The sequence below is a fragment of the Protomyctophum bolini genome, assembly GCF_963924005.1.
Source record: "Protomyctophum bolini genome assembly, chromosome: 1".
Taxonomy (NCBI): domain Eukaryota; kingdom Metazoa; phylum Chordata; class Actinopteri; order Myctophiformes; family Myctophidae; genus Protomyctophum; species Protomyctophum bolini.
In genome coordinates this window covers 14110543-14126398 of record NC_137862.1, presented here as the reverse complement: position 1 = coordinate 14126398, position 15856 = coordinate 14110543, and the positions used below count along the sequence as shown (strand labels likewise).

Sequence of the window (15856 nt, the reverse complement as noted above, 5' to 3'; positions counted from 1 at the left end):
ATAGATCGATGTCATTCCCGCTCCTGTCTGCTCCTGTTAACTTTCATTCCCGTCCCGCCCCGATCACGGGATTAATACAAATATTAATCCCATCCCACGGGAATCCCGCGGGAGTCCCGACAAAATCTCAGTCTCTAATGATTGATAGCGACTCAAGTCACCACTGACCCCAACACATCTCTCTGTTTTTAGTACCTTATCAACTAAAACTGGAGCATGAATAGGCCTGAAGAATACAAACAATATAGTTCATGGGGTACAGGCTTCCTCTGCTTTGTCTGAACACTCAATCGGTATCACCATTACCCGATGGCTTAACTGCCTTAATTAGGTCTAACCGGTACAGTTGCAATTTTCAAAGACTGCCTTGCCTGTTCCTTTTCTATGCTCAATTTATCCCTCTCATTTGCAACAGTAATAGCTTGTTTTGCTGTTAAAGGTACTGTAGGAGAAAACTACAGACTTACCAACACTGTCACTTGAACTCTGCAATGTACTGTAGCTGGCTGCAGCAAAACACAGTTTCCCATTAAAGCAGCGCTCAATGAGCCTCTAATTTCCTTCTTTAACCGGTTTTCACTGAGATCAACGTCATATTGCTTCAAAGGCTGCTCTTTTGTACTTGTACAACTATTAAAAAGTTCCTCAGATGATGACTGAACAAAGCTAGAGACAGTAGCCATAACAGGACAGTATTGATCCCCGAGGTGCAATACAAATTAGAGCCTTCCTGCTTAAGTACCACCCAGAAGCTTATTAATCTCAACCTTAGTCTTCATGCTGTTTTACTCACTCACTGTATTTAACTATTTATGCACTAAAAACCACTAAAGCAAGGAGGGAAATTGCACAAACAGTGACCCCCCTCGAGCCCAGGGATGTGCCTGAAAGACAACTGCACTTACCGTTTTCATTGCAATGCTACCCAAGGCTAGCCTGGCTCCAGCCCCTGAATCGCTAGCCACAAAAGATTATGTGGTGACGCTCCCGAAGGAGGTCTCAGACTCGGTTGGAAATCCAACCGACGAATCAGCGTCGTTTCAACTCGATGACGTCAAACAACAGTGCCGTCCAGAAACAAACAAACATGGCTGCCCCCACTGCGGTAACTCACGACCGTATCAATCTGACTATTAAATCGACATATGATAAATAGTTTCTTTGAAGAAACGAGAGGTTTTATAAACATCATCATCCGACATATTTTACCGCTTTTGTTTACATGCTAGTAGTGCTCGTTGGCTTTGTTTGTTTGGTTAGCAAACGGGTTAGCCATAGCCACATGATTGACAACAACGTCATCTGCTTTCCTACTATTCTGATTGGTTGGTATGAACCAATCACCGAAGACTGCCTCTTTGGCAACGCCCATCCCAGAAACGGTTGTAGTAGGGAGGGCTTTCAGACTGAATAATGGAGTGAAACTAAATGAAAATTCAGGCTGAGTGTCAGGCTAACCCAAGGCTTTATTATGAACAAATCTCAAAGGAGAAACGTTCCTTAATCCTCCTCGGGAAAACTCCAATTCTACATGCACACCAAGCAACTTTTAAGCTTTGAACTCAGCAGTAGAAAATGTATGAGACAAAAGAGGATGATCTCTCCATTCTGGCACAACCTGGCTCATGAAGTATGTGAAAATAGAGGGAGACAGCATATAGGCCATACACGTGTAAATAACGCTAAATGCTTTATTAGCCACTTGTGTCTTGAGTAGTTTAGTGTGCTTGTGGTGACTTCTCAACGTCTTCAAAATGTCCAAGAGAGGTCACACAGTAATAGGTATAGTGAATAAATTGTATTGTAATAATGCATAATGTGTTCATCACAAACATATCTGTGGAATTGTGAGCTTTTAACTTTAATATTTGTGTGTTGAGTGTGTTTGAGTGAATTTATGTATCTGAAACACACAAATGACTGTATCAGTCCGCAGGTCAGGGAAAGTGGGAGAGAGGATGCTGCAGATCTCATAGCCTCCTGTGTTGTATCTGTGACAAAGTCTCAGTACCACCCTGCAAAGAGAGAAAAAAAAACAAACAATGAAGGTGCAAGATAAGGTCATCCCTGAGGCTGTCACGAATAGAATGAGGTATAGTAAACAGAGGTGTGAAAGTGAAACGGGGAAAAGTTATGGAAAGGCATTAAGACGAGTCAAGGAGCGAGGGAAAGAAAACATATTTCTAAGCGAAGCGATGGTCAAGCAGACCTCAGGTCCTCAGAGGCAGTGTAAACAAATAAACAAAAAGAAAAATAAATGCAGCTTTCTCTTACAGTCTCTCACTTTCTTTCTCCTCTCTCTCACGCTCTCTCTCGCTCTCTCTAGCACGCACGCACGCACACACACACACACACACACAGACACACACACACACACACACACACACACACACACACACACACGTGTGCACAAGAACATGCGTTTGTAAAGAGAGACAAACTCCCATTTCTCACCATGTGTGTCCTCTGGAGAGGCTCTTTGAACAGTGTAGATTCCAGCCCTGACCTCTAGCTTCTTGGCTCCCCACAAGCCATCATGTCTTTTTGGTAGTTCAATACACACAACACATAGAATCCTACGAGAGAGTGAGCGTAGTGTACACATTCTTAGCATATGTACTGTACGTTGAAACGTTATAACGCATACACTGTGCACACCCAGTAGAACGACAGCTATCTTATCTATAAATGTGGCAAGTCTCTGTATGTCTGTACGTGTGTACGTCTGTACACGAGAACTGTTCGCCCCACCGACTTCAAATTCGACATACGCTTCCCACACCTCCAAAGGGAGTGCAGTGCCCGGTGTCGAGATAGGTGGAACGCGTACACTGACACGATTACAACGGGTATATTGCATAGCCGGGTGGGGCATGGATCTCCATCGTTACCGACTCTGTGCTCTACAGCTGGGCACCGGTCTAGTCAAATAAATATATAATCAGATTTTAACTACCGTACCTATAGATGCCATAAATCAGTGAGTTGGAGAATTGGAATGTTTTATTTCCATATAATGCAGGAAACATTACTCATTGTTTACTCATTTCCTTTTGGGCTTTAAAAACATTTCCCTTTTTTTAATTTTGTCCTGAAAAGTCTCCCTTTCAAGTAAATGGGCAAGCTCTCGTGAAAGCAGAGTAGGCCTATTTAGCCATTTAGCCATTTTAGCTAAGTTTATGCACTGTTGGGTTATATAGACTTATTAGTTTAATTTCAAAATGTGGCATGTTGAAGTCTGTACCGTCCTCCTTTCATTTGTACAATGATGTACATTAAACAGTTGGAACTGTATCTATATGAATTTGCCTGTGAAGCCAGGCTTAATTAAGCACATCCACGAACCTGACAAGGACAAGGTCCACCATGGATCTAAAGTTCTAAACGTTGTCTGTTACGTGTGCTATCGTGGATAAAGGTGTTGTTATGCACCTTCGTCTAGGGTGAAGGAATACAACATAATATGCGAGGAGACAGGGTTGAAAAATAACTTTAGTTTATAGTTGTAGCTCTTTTTTCCCCCCTGTTTATGAACTCATTCATAAACAGGGAACAGAAGAAACACAACTTGTCACATGCCATAAAACATAATACATTTCCAACTTATAATTATTATCCTAATTTAATAGTCACCATAAATAATAATTATACTTAAACAAATATCAAATAACCACTAGGACGGTGGTCCGTAACAGGTGTGTAAAGAGCATTTTGTTGCTGTTATGTGGAAATTGTATGTCCAAACTGTTCCTTTTTTATTATTGTTTTAAAACATTTTAAAATAGTGAAAATAGCGCACAACACACCAGCTTGTAGATCTGCTATTTTCTTGACCTTGACCTTTGTGCAACTCTTTTTTGTTTGATGAACAACGGGGAGATTTGTTTTTAAAGATTGAGATACGAGGGTTTCTGCCCGACAGCAATGATTTAAATCAGTGGGCTTCCTTTCCATTCATGGTCAGATTATTGGATGATACTTGGCTGTTTGTATCTTAACCACGCTGAGGTTGTCCAACCAAGCTTACTGTAGAAGTTGAGGACCACTACAATCATTGGGACTGAGCAGGTGGATTGAGGACAGGTCTTCACTGACCTCAAAGTTCAGGCTTTAACCACACTCCTGGCTGCAAAAGGCCTGGATAGAGAGCTAATAATAGCACGCTGGTCTGTCAGGCTACTATGATAACGTCTATAGCAGTGGTTCTGAAAGTTGACCCCCATCTGAAAAGACTTTGTGCCAGGGACCCCCAGATGAGTAAATGTGTGGTCTACAGTGGGTCTCTGGGAAGACTTGGCAGATTGTGGGCAGATCCCCACAATGGAAACAAGTCCCTAGGACGTTTTTGTGTGATGTTTGTTTTTAGCCTGAATGTTTTAATGCAACTCTGTGCTATTTATTGACTAGTAAAGTAATCAATCAATCAATCAATCAATCAATCCCACTTGCCACTGCCGTATGAACATGACTGCTCGCATTTATTTCTCCCGCTGACTCGATTTGTTCAATACATTTAAAACTCAGTTGTCCTCTCTTGAAAATTAAAATAGCAAATCTCCCTATACACTGTTCCACATAATACATGTGATGAGAGACGTGCGTTCTTGGTAGAAGGACAAATTGACAGTAAATCAATATTGATTTTTCTTTTCATACTGTGCAGCTGGTTTATGGCTGATTGAACTACAGCTTCAGAGTTCTTTCAGGATGATCTGCTTAACCCATTTTGGGTGGGAACCCCTTTTGGTGTTTTACTGGTCTGTTACTATGGTTATTACAATAATTGTTAGATAGGCTGCTGCGGTTTGTTTCCCACATACCAGAGACTTGCAGAATGAAAGGGAAAAGGAATTGTTCGAGAAAAAATTGAGAGAAGGTATTGGCATTGAAAAGGTTGTTTTCTGCCGTTGTGAGTACTCAGAGTAGAGTATAAACCTTTAAATCTTTAAGTCTTAGTGGATGTCTTTTGAACAACTATACTGTACTTGGCCAACTGGATGCAGTCAAGCTGAATTGAATGGAGGAATGATTGAGGCATTGAGGACAGAGGAACTCCGAAAGGAGGTAGGACCCCCAGCTAGACCAGTATCAATTTGCATATTCTAAGAAACGCAGTACATGCGATGCAATATCTACAGTAGCTCATCTCACTTTGAAACACCTGGAAAGTAAGGTGGCATACGCCAGATTACTTTTTATCGACTTCAGCTCGGCTTTTAACACTATACATCCAGATATTCTGTTGCGTAAATTAGCTCAGTTAAATGTGAACCCCTTTATAATTAAATGGTATTTTTCTTTTCTCTCTAGTAGACCACAGAGGGTGAGATTTAACTCTGTGTTCTCAGAGGAGACACTGAGTAGTACAGGGGTGCCTTAAGGAACAGTCAGTTCCTCTTTTCTGTTTACCTTGTATACGGACGACTGTGTCAGCTCACATCCAAATCAATTTGTTATCAAGTTCTCCGATGACACTGTGATACTTAGGGCTGTATTTTGTGTGTCTTAAGTACCAGGTCTTATTCCATAACTTGAGTAAACTAAAGACCTGGAGGCGTGATCAATGCTCTTTGGCCACTCAGAATAGCCAAATGGCATTGATCACGCCTCCAGGTCTTTAGTTTACTCAAGTTAGAGAATAAGACCTGGTACTTAAGACACGCAAAATACAGCCCTTAGTCTGCTCAAGAGTGATAATAACATCCTCAGCCATACAGAGGGAGTAGACAAGTTTATTGAGTGGTGTGATCTACACCATCTGAAAATAAATGTAAACAAAACAGAGGAGGTCATAGTAGACCCCAGGTCCATAGGAGACCACAGTATAATTAGTGTCCATGACCATAACATCAAACAGGTCCCCTCATATAAATATCTGGGAGTACAGATCGATGAGGACCTGAGCTGGCACACGCATGTTACGACACTGTGTTCTAAGATACACCAACGTCTACACTTTCTCAGAAGACTTAGGCTTTTTGGAGTCAGTAGAAATATCATGTTGACCTTTTACAGAGCTAGTATAGAGTCAATTCTAACATACGGTATATCCAGCTGGTTTGGCAATCTATCTGTGAAATACAAGTCTCAAGTAAATAGGCTAGCAAACATAGCTGGGAAGATCATGGGCATGTCCTCCCCACCCATCACTCCCCAGACCATCTTTGAACAAGCAGTGGTGAGACAGGCTCGGAATATTGTATCTGACCCCTTGCATGTACTGTACCGAGAGTACGAGCTAATGCCATCCGGTAGGAGGTATAGAACTCCACGATGTGTATATAATAGATTTAAACACTCTTTTGTTCCCCTGTCAACTAAAATGCTCAATCAGGGATTGCCGAATGCACTTTAATGACTATAGTTGCACTTTATCAAGGGAATGTGTGCAATATCTCTGTTTTGTGTATGTGGGTGTTTCATGGTGTTTTGTCTTTTCGTATGTGAACGTGTCTGTTATTTGTATGCAGCTGTGACTCTGTCTCCAAGACAAATTTCTCCCAAGGGAGACAAATAAAGATAACCTTGAACCTTGACCTGAATAACCTAAACATGCACAACCACAAGCACACAAATAGATTAAAGCCTGTAACACCACACAATCATTGGAATTGATTTTCACAGACCAGAAATAATGCTGAAAATGTTTTCATGCATACAATCAACATTGAATGTTGTGTGTATACAATCCTATACACTGTGCGTGCATGCATCTGCGTGTGTGTGTGTGATGTATATGTGGGCTTTCACAACCCACATATACAGTGACTAAAATACGTTTAAAATATATTAACGGATAACCAATAGAAGGGAACCTGGATAGCTAAAATCCTGGGGAGGATTTATCTCAATCCAAGGAAACAAAAATTGACTGAGAGATATGACAAACCTGTTCAGTCAAATAATTCCAATTAAATATCATCTACAGTACATCAACCCTATATAATAAATATTCTGTGCTGGTTATTTGTGGACTATGAGCTGACCACCCAAGTTTCTCCGGTCAGAGAGAGGGTATGTGACACCAAGGTATATTTCAGCAGAATAGTAGTTTATTGTCTTCAGTGAGCCATGGTTCCTACAAGCAAGATATAAGGAATAGAATACACATTAACTATAGCGTGACAATAAAGGACCATATGAATAACAAGTAGATCAAATATACACTAGAACATAAACATATGTGAACAATCATAGTATTATGGCAGAGTGATCAACATAGCATAGAATATGTCAAGTCAATACAGAGACAGGGGAACAAGGCTTACGTTTGTCATGGACGCACGGCTGCAAGGAAGTGAGTGGTTGTACTCAGTGAGCGCAGGTTCTGCATGTTGCCTGTGTGAAGGCTGGAGACTGAGTGTGGAATGAGTGAGGGTTATATGTGGCACACCTAGACTGTGATTGGCTAGTGAGTTGAGTGGTGTAATGGCAAACACATGTGTGATTGTGGATGCAGGGAATGGGGAATGTCCACCAGAGGCTGCCAGTCAGACAGCATGAGATAATTCACAACACTATAGCTTCCTATTCTGGACATGATCTAATATACGTGAACTTTGGAGAGCAGTACAAACTCATGCTTTATAGATCAACAACAAAGTAGCCTATAGGGTTTAAGAGGTTCTTTCCAATTCTGCCAAAAAGCACACAAGCTAATCCTTTTTCAAACGGTTTGACTTGAAAAATGCAAGTAATGGCTAATGAAGGAAAATGAAGGCAGTGAGATGTAAAGCAGATATGGAAATGTAATAGCAGGATATGCCAGGAAAAAAAACGCACCCAAAAAGAGACTGAGCCTATAGATGCTAACTAATGTATGAGGTGCTGGCACTGAGTGCATATACTGTAGTGTGATGGGAAGGGCAAAGCACTGGGGATGTGTTAGATGTTACAAAAGGTCACAGTAAAGTGAGTGCAAACTATGTGCAGATTGGTTCACAATGTAGAACTCTGTGTGCATGCGTGCGTGCGTGCGTGCGTGCTTGCGCATCCACATGCACATGCTTCTCTAAAGTTAGCTGGGGGGGGGGGGGGGGGGGTGTGTAACTCTACTGTACATTAATTGCCTAGAATTCCCTCTCCGGTTCTGTACTGTATCTCATATTTCCGCCACTCGTCTTTCTCTTCTACTTGTAGATATCAATCGTCTCTCGCCTCTTGAGAACTATCACATATTGATATTAATTAAGTAATTAGTGGCTTAATTCTATTCAAGCAATTCAAATCCCCCGTTTAGTGATGGCAGTGTAGCTCCTTCATGATTAACCCATTCTGACCTGAGATCAGATTCTAAAAATGTCTTCTACATCCTGACAGTTTTCCATTCTGACCTGAGATCAGATTAAAAAAGGTCTTCTACGTCAGTCGTTCTTCGATTTTTCAAAAATAGCAGACCTACAAGCTCATAGCGCGCCACTTGGTGGCGCGCTATGAGCTTGTAGATCTGCTATTTTTAAATATCTAAAGCATAACGTAATGCTAACACCAAAAGGGGTTCCCGCCTAAAATGGCTTAAAGATGGGGCTGTCAGCCTCCTCATTATGCACATTTCCTCAGTTAGCTCGCTATAGCATGACTGTGCCATTTAGAAACCCTGAAACGGCTGGCTTCATTAGAAATGCAAAATGCAAACGTGTGCAAACTAATAGCATGGTAATTGCTGTGTGCTGCCAATACGTGTTGAGGACTCAGGTGTAGACGGAGAGAGTCAGGACAATGCAGTGGTGTACGTGAGGCTTAACCCATTCTGACCGGGCACCCATTTTGGTGTTAGCATCATGTTATGCTTTAGCTATTGAAAAATAGCAGATCTACAAGCTCATATCGCGCCACCGAGTGGCGCGATACGAGCTTGTAGGTCTGCTATTTTTGAAAAATCGAAGAACGACTGACCTTTTTCTAGAATCTGATCTCAGGTCAGAATGGATTAATCAGACCAGTGTGTGTCCAGTGGAAACCTCGTATGAATCTGATCTCAGGTCAGAATGGGTTAAGGGGTGCCTGTTGGTTCTGCAGCAGGGTTTCTCAAAGTGGGTACCTTAATCCATTCTGAGCGGGAACCCCATACAAGCTCATAGCGTGGCACCGAGTGCTGCGCTAAGAGCTTGTACATTTGCTATTGTTGAAAAATCGTGAAAATGTGGTGAAAATCTTTGACTATATACTCTTTCACAGCAAACGCGTTTTAATTAAAATCTTTGATTCATGGGGGGGTCCCTGGAACAACATATTTTCAGATGGGGGTCCGCGGCCGATTACATTTATTTTTGGGGGTCTTTGACATGAAAATGTTTGAGCAACACTGACATGGTTTTTCAGAAAACTCTCGTGATTTAGAAGACATTTGTTGAATCTTTTCTCAGGTTTAAATGGTTTAAGAATGTTTGTAGATCAGTAAGCTTGTAGATCGGCTATTTTTGATGGGTTCATGTGGTTAAGGTTTCTTTGGTGGGTTTGCGTTGTTAAGGTTTTAAAGGAAAATGGATACGCTTTCCTTGTGACATCTTAGGGAGGAAGATTTACATATTTACAACATGACATGACATATTTACAATGGTGATCTGATAAAAAAACAAGGAAAAAGTTATAGCTGCAAGCAGCGATAAGGCAGGACCAAGTAAGAAGGCAATAAGCAATAAGAACAATATGCACAATATGCCATAGAAACATGGACAACTGAACTTGAGAAAATGAAGACCATGTAATTGTGACAGTGTCGGTTTTAATTGTGTGTGTGTGGGAGGGGTAGGGTTCTTGAAGACTCATACGCTGAGTTGTCGGTAGGCATGTGGAAAATAATCAATACGTATCGAAAAATCGATACTGACGTGCACGATGCGAGTGCATCGGTTCATTCACTGTGTCTCGGATACTATCGACGGGTGAAATCGCGGAGTGCTTGTATCGGTAAAATCCATGGTTGCGCCGGTTTTTTCATGTTGTATTTCACCCTAATCTGTGTTTCCGAGGCGCATTGAACGCACCATCAGAAAAGGAAGGGAAAAAAAGGTTTCTCTCTGACATTCAGCGCAGTGCTGCACAGTCAGTGAACAGAAGCTACCATACGACGGTGCAGACAAGTTGAGACAACATACTATAAAGAGCACCCGCGACTCACAGAAGTGAGTCGCGGGTGCTCTTTATAGTATGTCTGCTAAATGCGAAATGCCGTCTGCTAAATGCCTAAATTGATTGTTAACCCCATGGGTTAAACAAGAGAAGCAGTGACGTCATCTATGTGGGGGCTGCGGGGCTCGAGCCCTCATGAAGAATTTGTAACACCTCTTTTGTCCTCACTGTCCGGGCCCCTGACAGCCAGCAGCAGCAATAGAAGTACCCAACGAAAAGAAGTTAAAAACAACAACTTTTTTTCACTGTAGCGCTGAGCGGTAATTACCCACAGCTGTTGTTCTTGCTGATTGTCCGACACAATTGCGAATCTGCGTCACGATCATCATTTTGTAATTAAAGAAAGCTTCTGCACACACGTGAACAACAACAACGCCACAGCTGGGTGTACTGCTTGCGTTTTAAGTAGTTTTCAACTGTTTCACAAATTTTCAGCTTTCTCTCTCTGTCTGCTGCTGTTCTTTGGGATAGAAGCCTCATTTATATTCTGCAGTACGACGGTGTCGTACGCCTAAAATTGCAGATCCACAAGCTTACAGCGCGGCATGGATGTGACGCATTGTGAGCTTGCATCTGCTATGTATTTAAAACCTTTTGGCTAATAATTTCATAATGCTGGATTATTTTCATATAAATACAGACCAGGGTCTTCAATGTTTTTCAGGTCAAGCTAAGGACCCTTTACCTGAGAGTGAGAGAGAGCAGGGACCCCCCCCCACTATACATAAGCTATTATATTATAAAACTGTTTTGCAGACAGACTAGACATAGACTTGTTTGACAGCACTATCAGTGTGTGACCTGTAAATTAATGTTTTGTTAAATTGTTTCTTTTCTATTTATATGTTAGTAACATTAATCAATGAATAGTATTTAATCTCTTCTATACCCTCTATACTCAAAACCTCAAATTGACCTTTAAGGTATGCAATATATAATGATTAGCCTAGTAATCTAATATTCCACAATAACCAGCAGAGAGCAGACCCTTTGTTTACTTACAGAATTCTATAAGTTGGGTTGTTACAGATGTAGCCTCGATACCCATGAGACTTTCATTTTCGTCGGCGCAAAAGAGATATAAGAGCTATAGTACTAACCTACAGTAAAACAATACATTGTTTTGGGGATGCCCACCATTCTTACATACATGTACGTTACCTTTTACCCACCAAACATTGAAACATATCTTAATTACGTCACCATCAACAGCCAATTATAACCAGGACTGGCTTGGTCCCTTAAAAATAGAAGTTTGAAAACCACTACTACAGCATGGGAATGGGACAGACACTGACTCCAGAACTGTAACCTATACTGTACTTCAGAAGCCAGCTCCACCATTCATCTTTTTCCAAGTCCGTGAGGTTAATTAGGCTAGATGGTGGTTGGTCAGCAAGGTACTTTAGTTTGCAGTTCTGCCCATACATAATTTTACTGTACTATACAGCCTTGTTTATACGTCACCGACACGTACGACGGTGTCCCTCGCTGAAAGGAGCCAATCTATCGAGTTCACTGTAGACACTTTATCTGCATTATTTTTGGATGAGTGGCACAGGCGTAGGATGGAATATAAATGAAGATCTAATTATTGTCTCCTCCTCTCTGTAATTCTGTCTCGCACTGCCCTTCTCCAGCACTCTGTCTGTCTGTCTGTCTGTCTGGCAGGCAGTCGCTCTCTCTATAATAATTTGCTCTCTTTCTGTCTGTCTGTCTGTATGTGACTTGGTGTGTGTGTGCATGCATGTGTGCCTGCCTGTGCGCGTGCTTGCGTTTGGTGCGTGCGTGTCTCTCTCTCTCTCTCGCTCTAAGTAGTACTGCTGCTGGGTATTTTCCTGTACACTCGCTGGCGAAGCTACAAGGGTCTGAAGGAGGGTGTGTACCATGTGTCTGCCCACCACGACGGCTGGGAGGACATCAGAGAGAATGTTCTCAACTACGACGAGGAGGGAGGAGGAGAGGAGGACCAGGTACGCACGCACGCACGCACTCACACACACACGCACTCACATGCAAATCCCCATGGTCTGAAAACCATAGCCTGTATAAAAAAGAAGTCAAACATTCAATTAACTAGAGCGGTGCACGTGGGGCCTCTACAGCGGTGCCCGTTGGGCACTGGCCTACCCAGATATTATGCGTTGGAGCCTCTACAGCGGTACTTGTAACGATGCAAGTTGGAAACGCATGCCCTCACCCAGATATTATGTCTGTGTCCTTTTTATGCCCATATATGGAGTTCTTTGTCAGGCATGCCCAAATATGGAGTCTGGCCCGGGCAGAGGCCTTTTGTGGCCCGGGATAGGCCTTTTGTTGTGGTTCTGGACAACCGTGGGTCCGACCGACTCGACAACGGGCACTGCAAGTCGGTGAGGTGAACGGTTCTCGAGTTCTCGAGGGAAAGACAATGGAATAAAAGGCGTGAATAGCAGGTTACGCAGGGAAGCTGTAAAGCCCATGTTAACTATGGAATCATGCATTTCCCGTCAGTCAGTCAGTGTATCACTCAGAATCCCCATACATGGGTAAAGCCCCATACATGGGTAAATCCCCATACTTGGGTAAATCCCCATACTGTATATGGTGCCCAGGTCTCGTGACATCATGCACAATATATTTTACAGGACGTTTACTAGTGTTCTAATTATCATGCCATTTTGGGTCAAACTGTGTGTGTCTGCACACACACACACACACACACACACACACACACACACACACACACACACACACACACACACACACACACACACACACAATCATTAACCCTCCAAATTGTGCCTTGTGAGATCATCTTTGTCAATCAGCATGTAATACTTTTTAGATAGTAGGTAGAATTCTTGAATTATTTCCTCTCCACAAGGCAGAGCTTAAAACACAAGCTTTCTTCGCTAAAATTTAGACACATATTCTACGGTGTAAGAAAAAGCTCTCTGCTGGAACTGTTGCCCTCGTAAATCAACTAATCAAATGATTCCCGAGCGCGACACGGCTGCAGCTCACCGCTCCAAGAGATGGGTCAAATGCGGAGAACAAATTTCACTGCGGTAATGTGTGAGACAAATCGTACGACTTTGACTTTGGACTTTGTGACCCGACTCGGGATAAGCAGTTGAAGATGGATGGATGTAATGCTTTTATTTTGCGTAATTCTCCACTTGTCCATCCATCCTTCCATCCAGTGCGGACAACCAAAGTCTGTTCGCTCTTGTCCAGCCTTATTTATTTATTTTACCTCCACCCCGTATTATTCATATTGGCCTCATGGTGGTGCTAAAAAAGACACTTTATGTTTTGCAAGACTAGAATTTCCGCTATTTGGTGTAAAAAGGCTGCTGCAAATACTGAAGCTAATGGCTATGCAGAAACAGAAACAGTGCTGGCGAGGCCTTAGAAAGCCTCTGTAGCAACCAGAGCGATTCCAAAGATGAAACACAGCGGGGCTTTCTTATAGCGATATCGCCTTATCGCGATAGCGCCTTAAGACGAGCCTGCTCGTCATGCGTGGCCCGCGTAATTAATTTATACGATGAGTATTGCCGTCCCTTAGGATCCAATGTGTTAAACAGTAAAAGGAGACGGAGAGGAACATTAAACAGGAGGAATGTTGCAAGTTCACAACCAGGTTTAAGGGTGAGAGCTGATCTGCTTCCACTATCACTCTATCCCTTTCCCTTGCTTCCTTTGTGCCTTGCAGCCCCCTTCCTAGGAAATTGTCTCCTTCTAGAGATTGTGCAATCAGTTCATTTATAATAATTGTGTGTGTGTGTGTGTGTGTGTGTGTGTGTGTGTGTGTGTGTGTGTGTGTGTGTGTGTGTGTGTGTGTGTGTGTGTGTGTGTGTGTGTGTGTGTGTGTGCGTGTGCACGTGTGCATGTGCGTGTAGAACGCCTACGATATGGCAGAGCTGCAGAAGTCTCTCCAGCCCAGCCCGGCCCAGTCGGTCCAGTACTGTCGTTCCCGAGCCCTGCATCATGCTCCCCCTCCTCCTCTTCCTCCCCACCATCACCACCACCAGCACCACCAGCACCACCTGCTCCACCAGGCTCACGCCGTCCAGCAGCACCAAGCCCAGCCGCAGGACCCCTCCTGCTCCACCTCCTCCACCATGGCCTCCTCCTCCTCCGCTGCCGCCAGCCTCCGCAGGGACGTGCCCCCTGCCCGCCTCCCGGCCCAGGGTCAGTCGCGCCCGTCGCAGCTGGCCCGCCGCTCCCTGTCCTTCTCCAGTCAGGACCTGGCCCGCTACCTGTGCGAGATCATCCGCGACGCCGACCAGCATCCCGACACGGGGCCCTTTGACTCGCTGCAGGTCTTCTCCACCGAGGGAGGGGGCTCGCCGGCCGGCTCCCTCAGCTCCTTCAGCTCGGCGGGGCTGGAGGGGGGAGGCGGCAGCGAGGGTGGCGGAGGGGAGGGCAGGAGAGAGGAGACCCTCGGGGACTGGGGCCCACGCTTTGAGAAGCTGCGGGCCCTGTATGAGAGAGCCGAGGCCAGCCATCTTTGAGCCTTTGAAACACACTCACTCACACGTGCGGCACGCACACGCGCGCACAAACGTACACGTACACGCACACGCACACACACACACACACACACACACACACACACACACACACACACACACACACACACACACACACACACACACACGTCGTTTATCAAGTTGAAGAGAGTGTGCGTATGAGTGTTTGTGTATGAGTGTGAGTGTTTGAGTGTGAGTGAAAGACGGACGGACATCACGTGCCTCCATGCTTCTCTCTATTTGCAAGACACTTGGTTCAGCGTTCAACATGGCTGACCTGTATTTACTAAATGATGTGTCCCGTCAATCAATATCACACAGCCTAACAGGCAGATGAAGGCAGCCCTTTACATCAGCTGCCATCTCCCACGGGAAGAAAAATGCCGTGCTGCGTGGCTATACCTCGAGCATCAGTGACAATATCACAGGAACAGACAGCACACCTGTCATTCAAGGTACAAGGGTCTGAAGGAGGGTGTGTACCATGTGTCTGCCCACCACGACGGCTGGGAGGACATCAGAGAGAATGTTCTCAACTACGACGAGGAGGGAGGAGGAGAGGAGGACCAGGTACGCACGCACACACACACACACACACACACACACACACGCCTACCTGTTTGGAAAGGAGCACCTTCTACACAGACAAGCTGGTGATTCATAAAAGCCATCTGAGCGTCAGTTCTACCCAGTTGGCACAGATTCCAGTTTCAGCAGTTGTAAATAAACACAGAAGGACTAGATGAATAGTGTATTTTGAGGGAACATGACTGCAGAGGAGCCTATCCTTTTTGCGTTGCCCCGCACAAGGCAGCGAGCTGAGTCTTAACATCGTTGCTGTCGGGCAGAAACCTCATTCTAACTGGTTGGGTTTTTTTCCTCCTAAATGAATGTCCTACTTGATCATACTACAACGTCGCACAGGAGTATCAAAAGTATCAAGTATCGAAAGCGACGTCTGTAACAGTTTTGGACCTAATGAGGTTTCCACCCGACAGAGACGATACACTATATGGACGTATTCCCTTGGCTCTGTTTGGCTGTACACAGCTTTGTTCAGTGTTTTTCCAAGTAAAGAAAAGTGCTTGACTGTCACTGGGATCTGGGGGTTTCGTTATTTTATTTTATTATTTTTTATTTTTCTGTAATGTGTGCGCAGGGTTCAGTGATTCTGTATCGGTTGGGTGTTTCAAGTTTCAACGCTC

The 15856-nt window shown here is 43.8% G+C and overlaps 1 protein-coding gene across 1 annotated transcript in view; it reads left to right on the top strand.

The window, feature by feature from the left end:
* Positions 1-14633, top strand: part of LOC308319426 (neural-cadherin) — a gene marked incomplete at both ends in the record, with an annotated part of 307480 nt that extends 292847 nt beyond the window's left edge. The window contains 2 exons of the mRNA XM_080769498.1: positions 11950-12104; positions 14019-14633. Coding sequence (XP_080625624.1) covers positions 11950-12104; positions 14019-14633 — 770 coding nt within the window. The remainder of the gene's footprint in view (positions 1-11949; positions 12105-14018) is intronic.
* Between the last annotated feature and the right edge of the window lie 1223 nt (positions 14634-15856).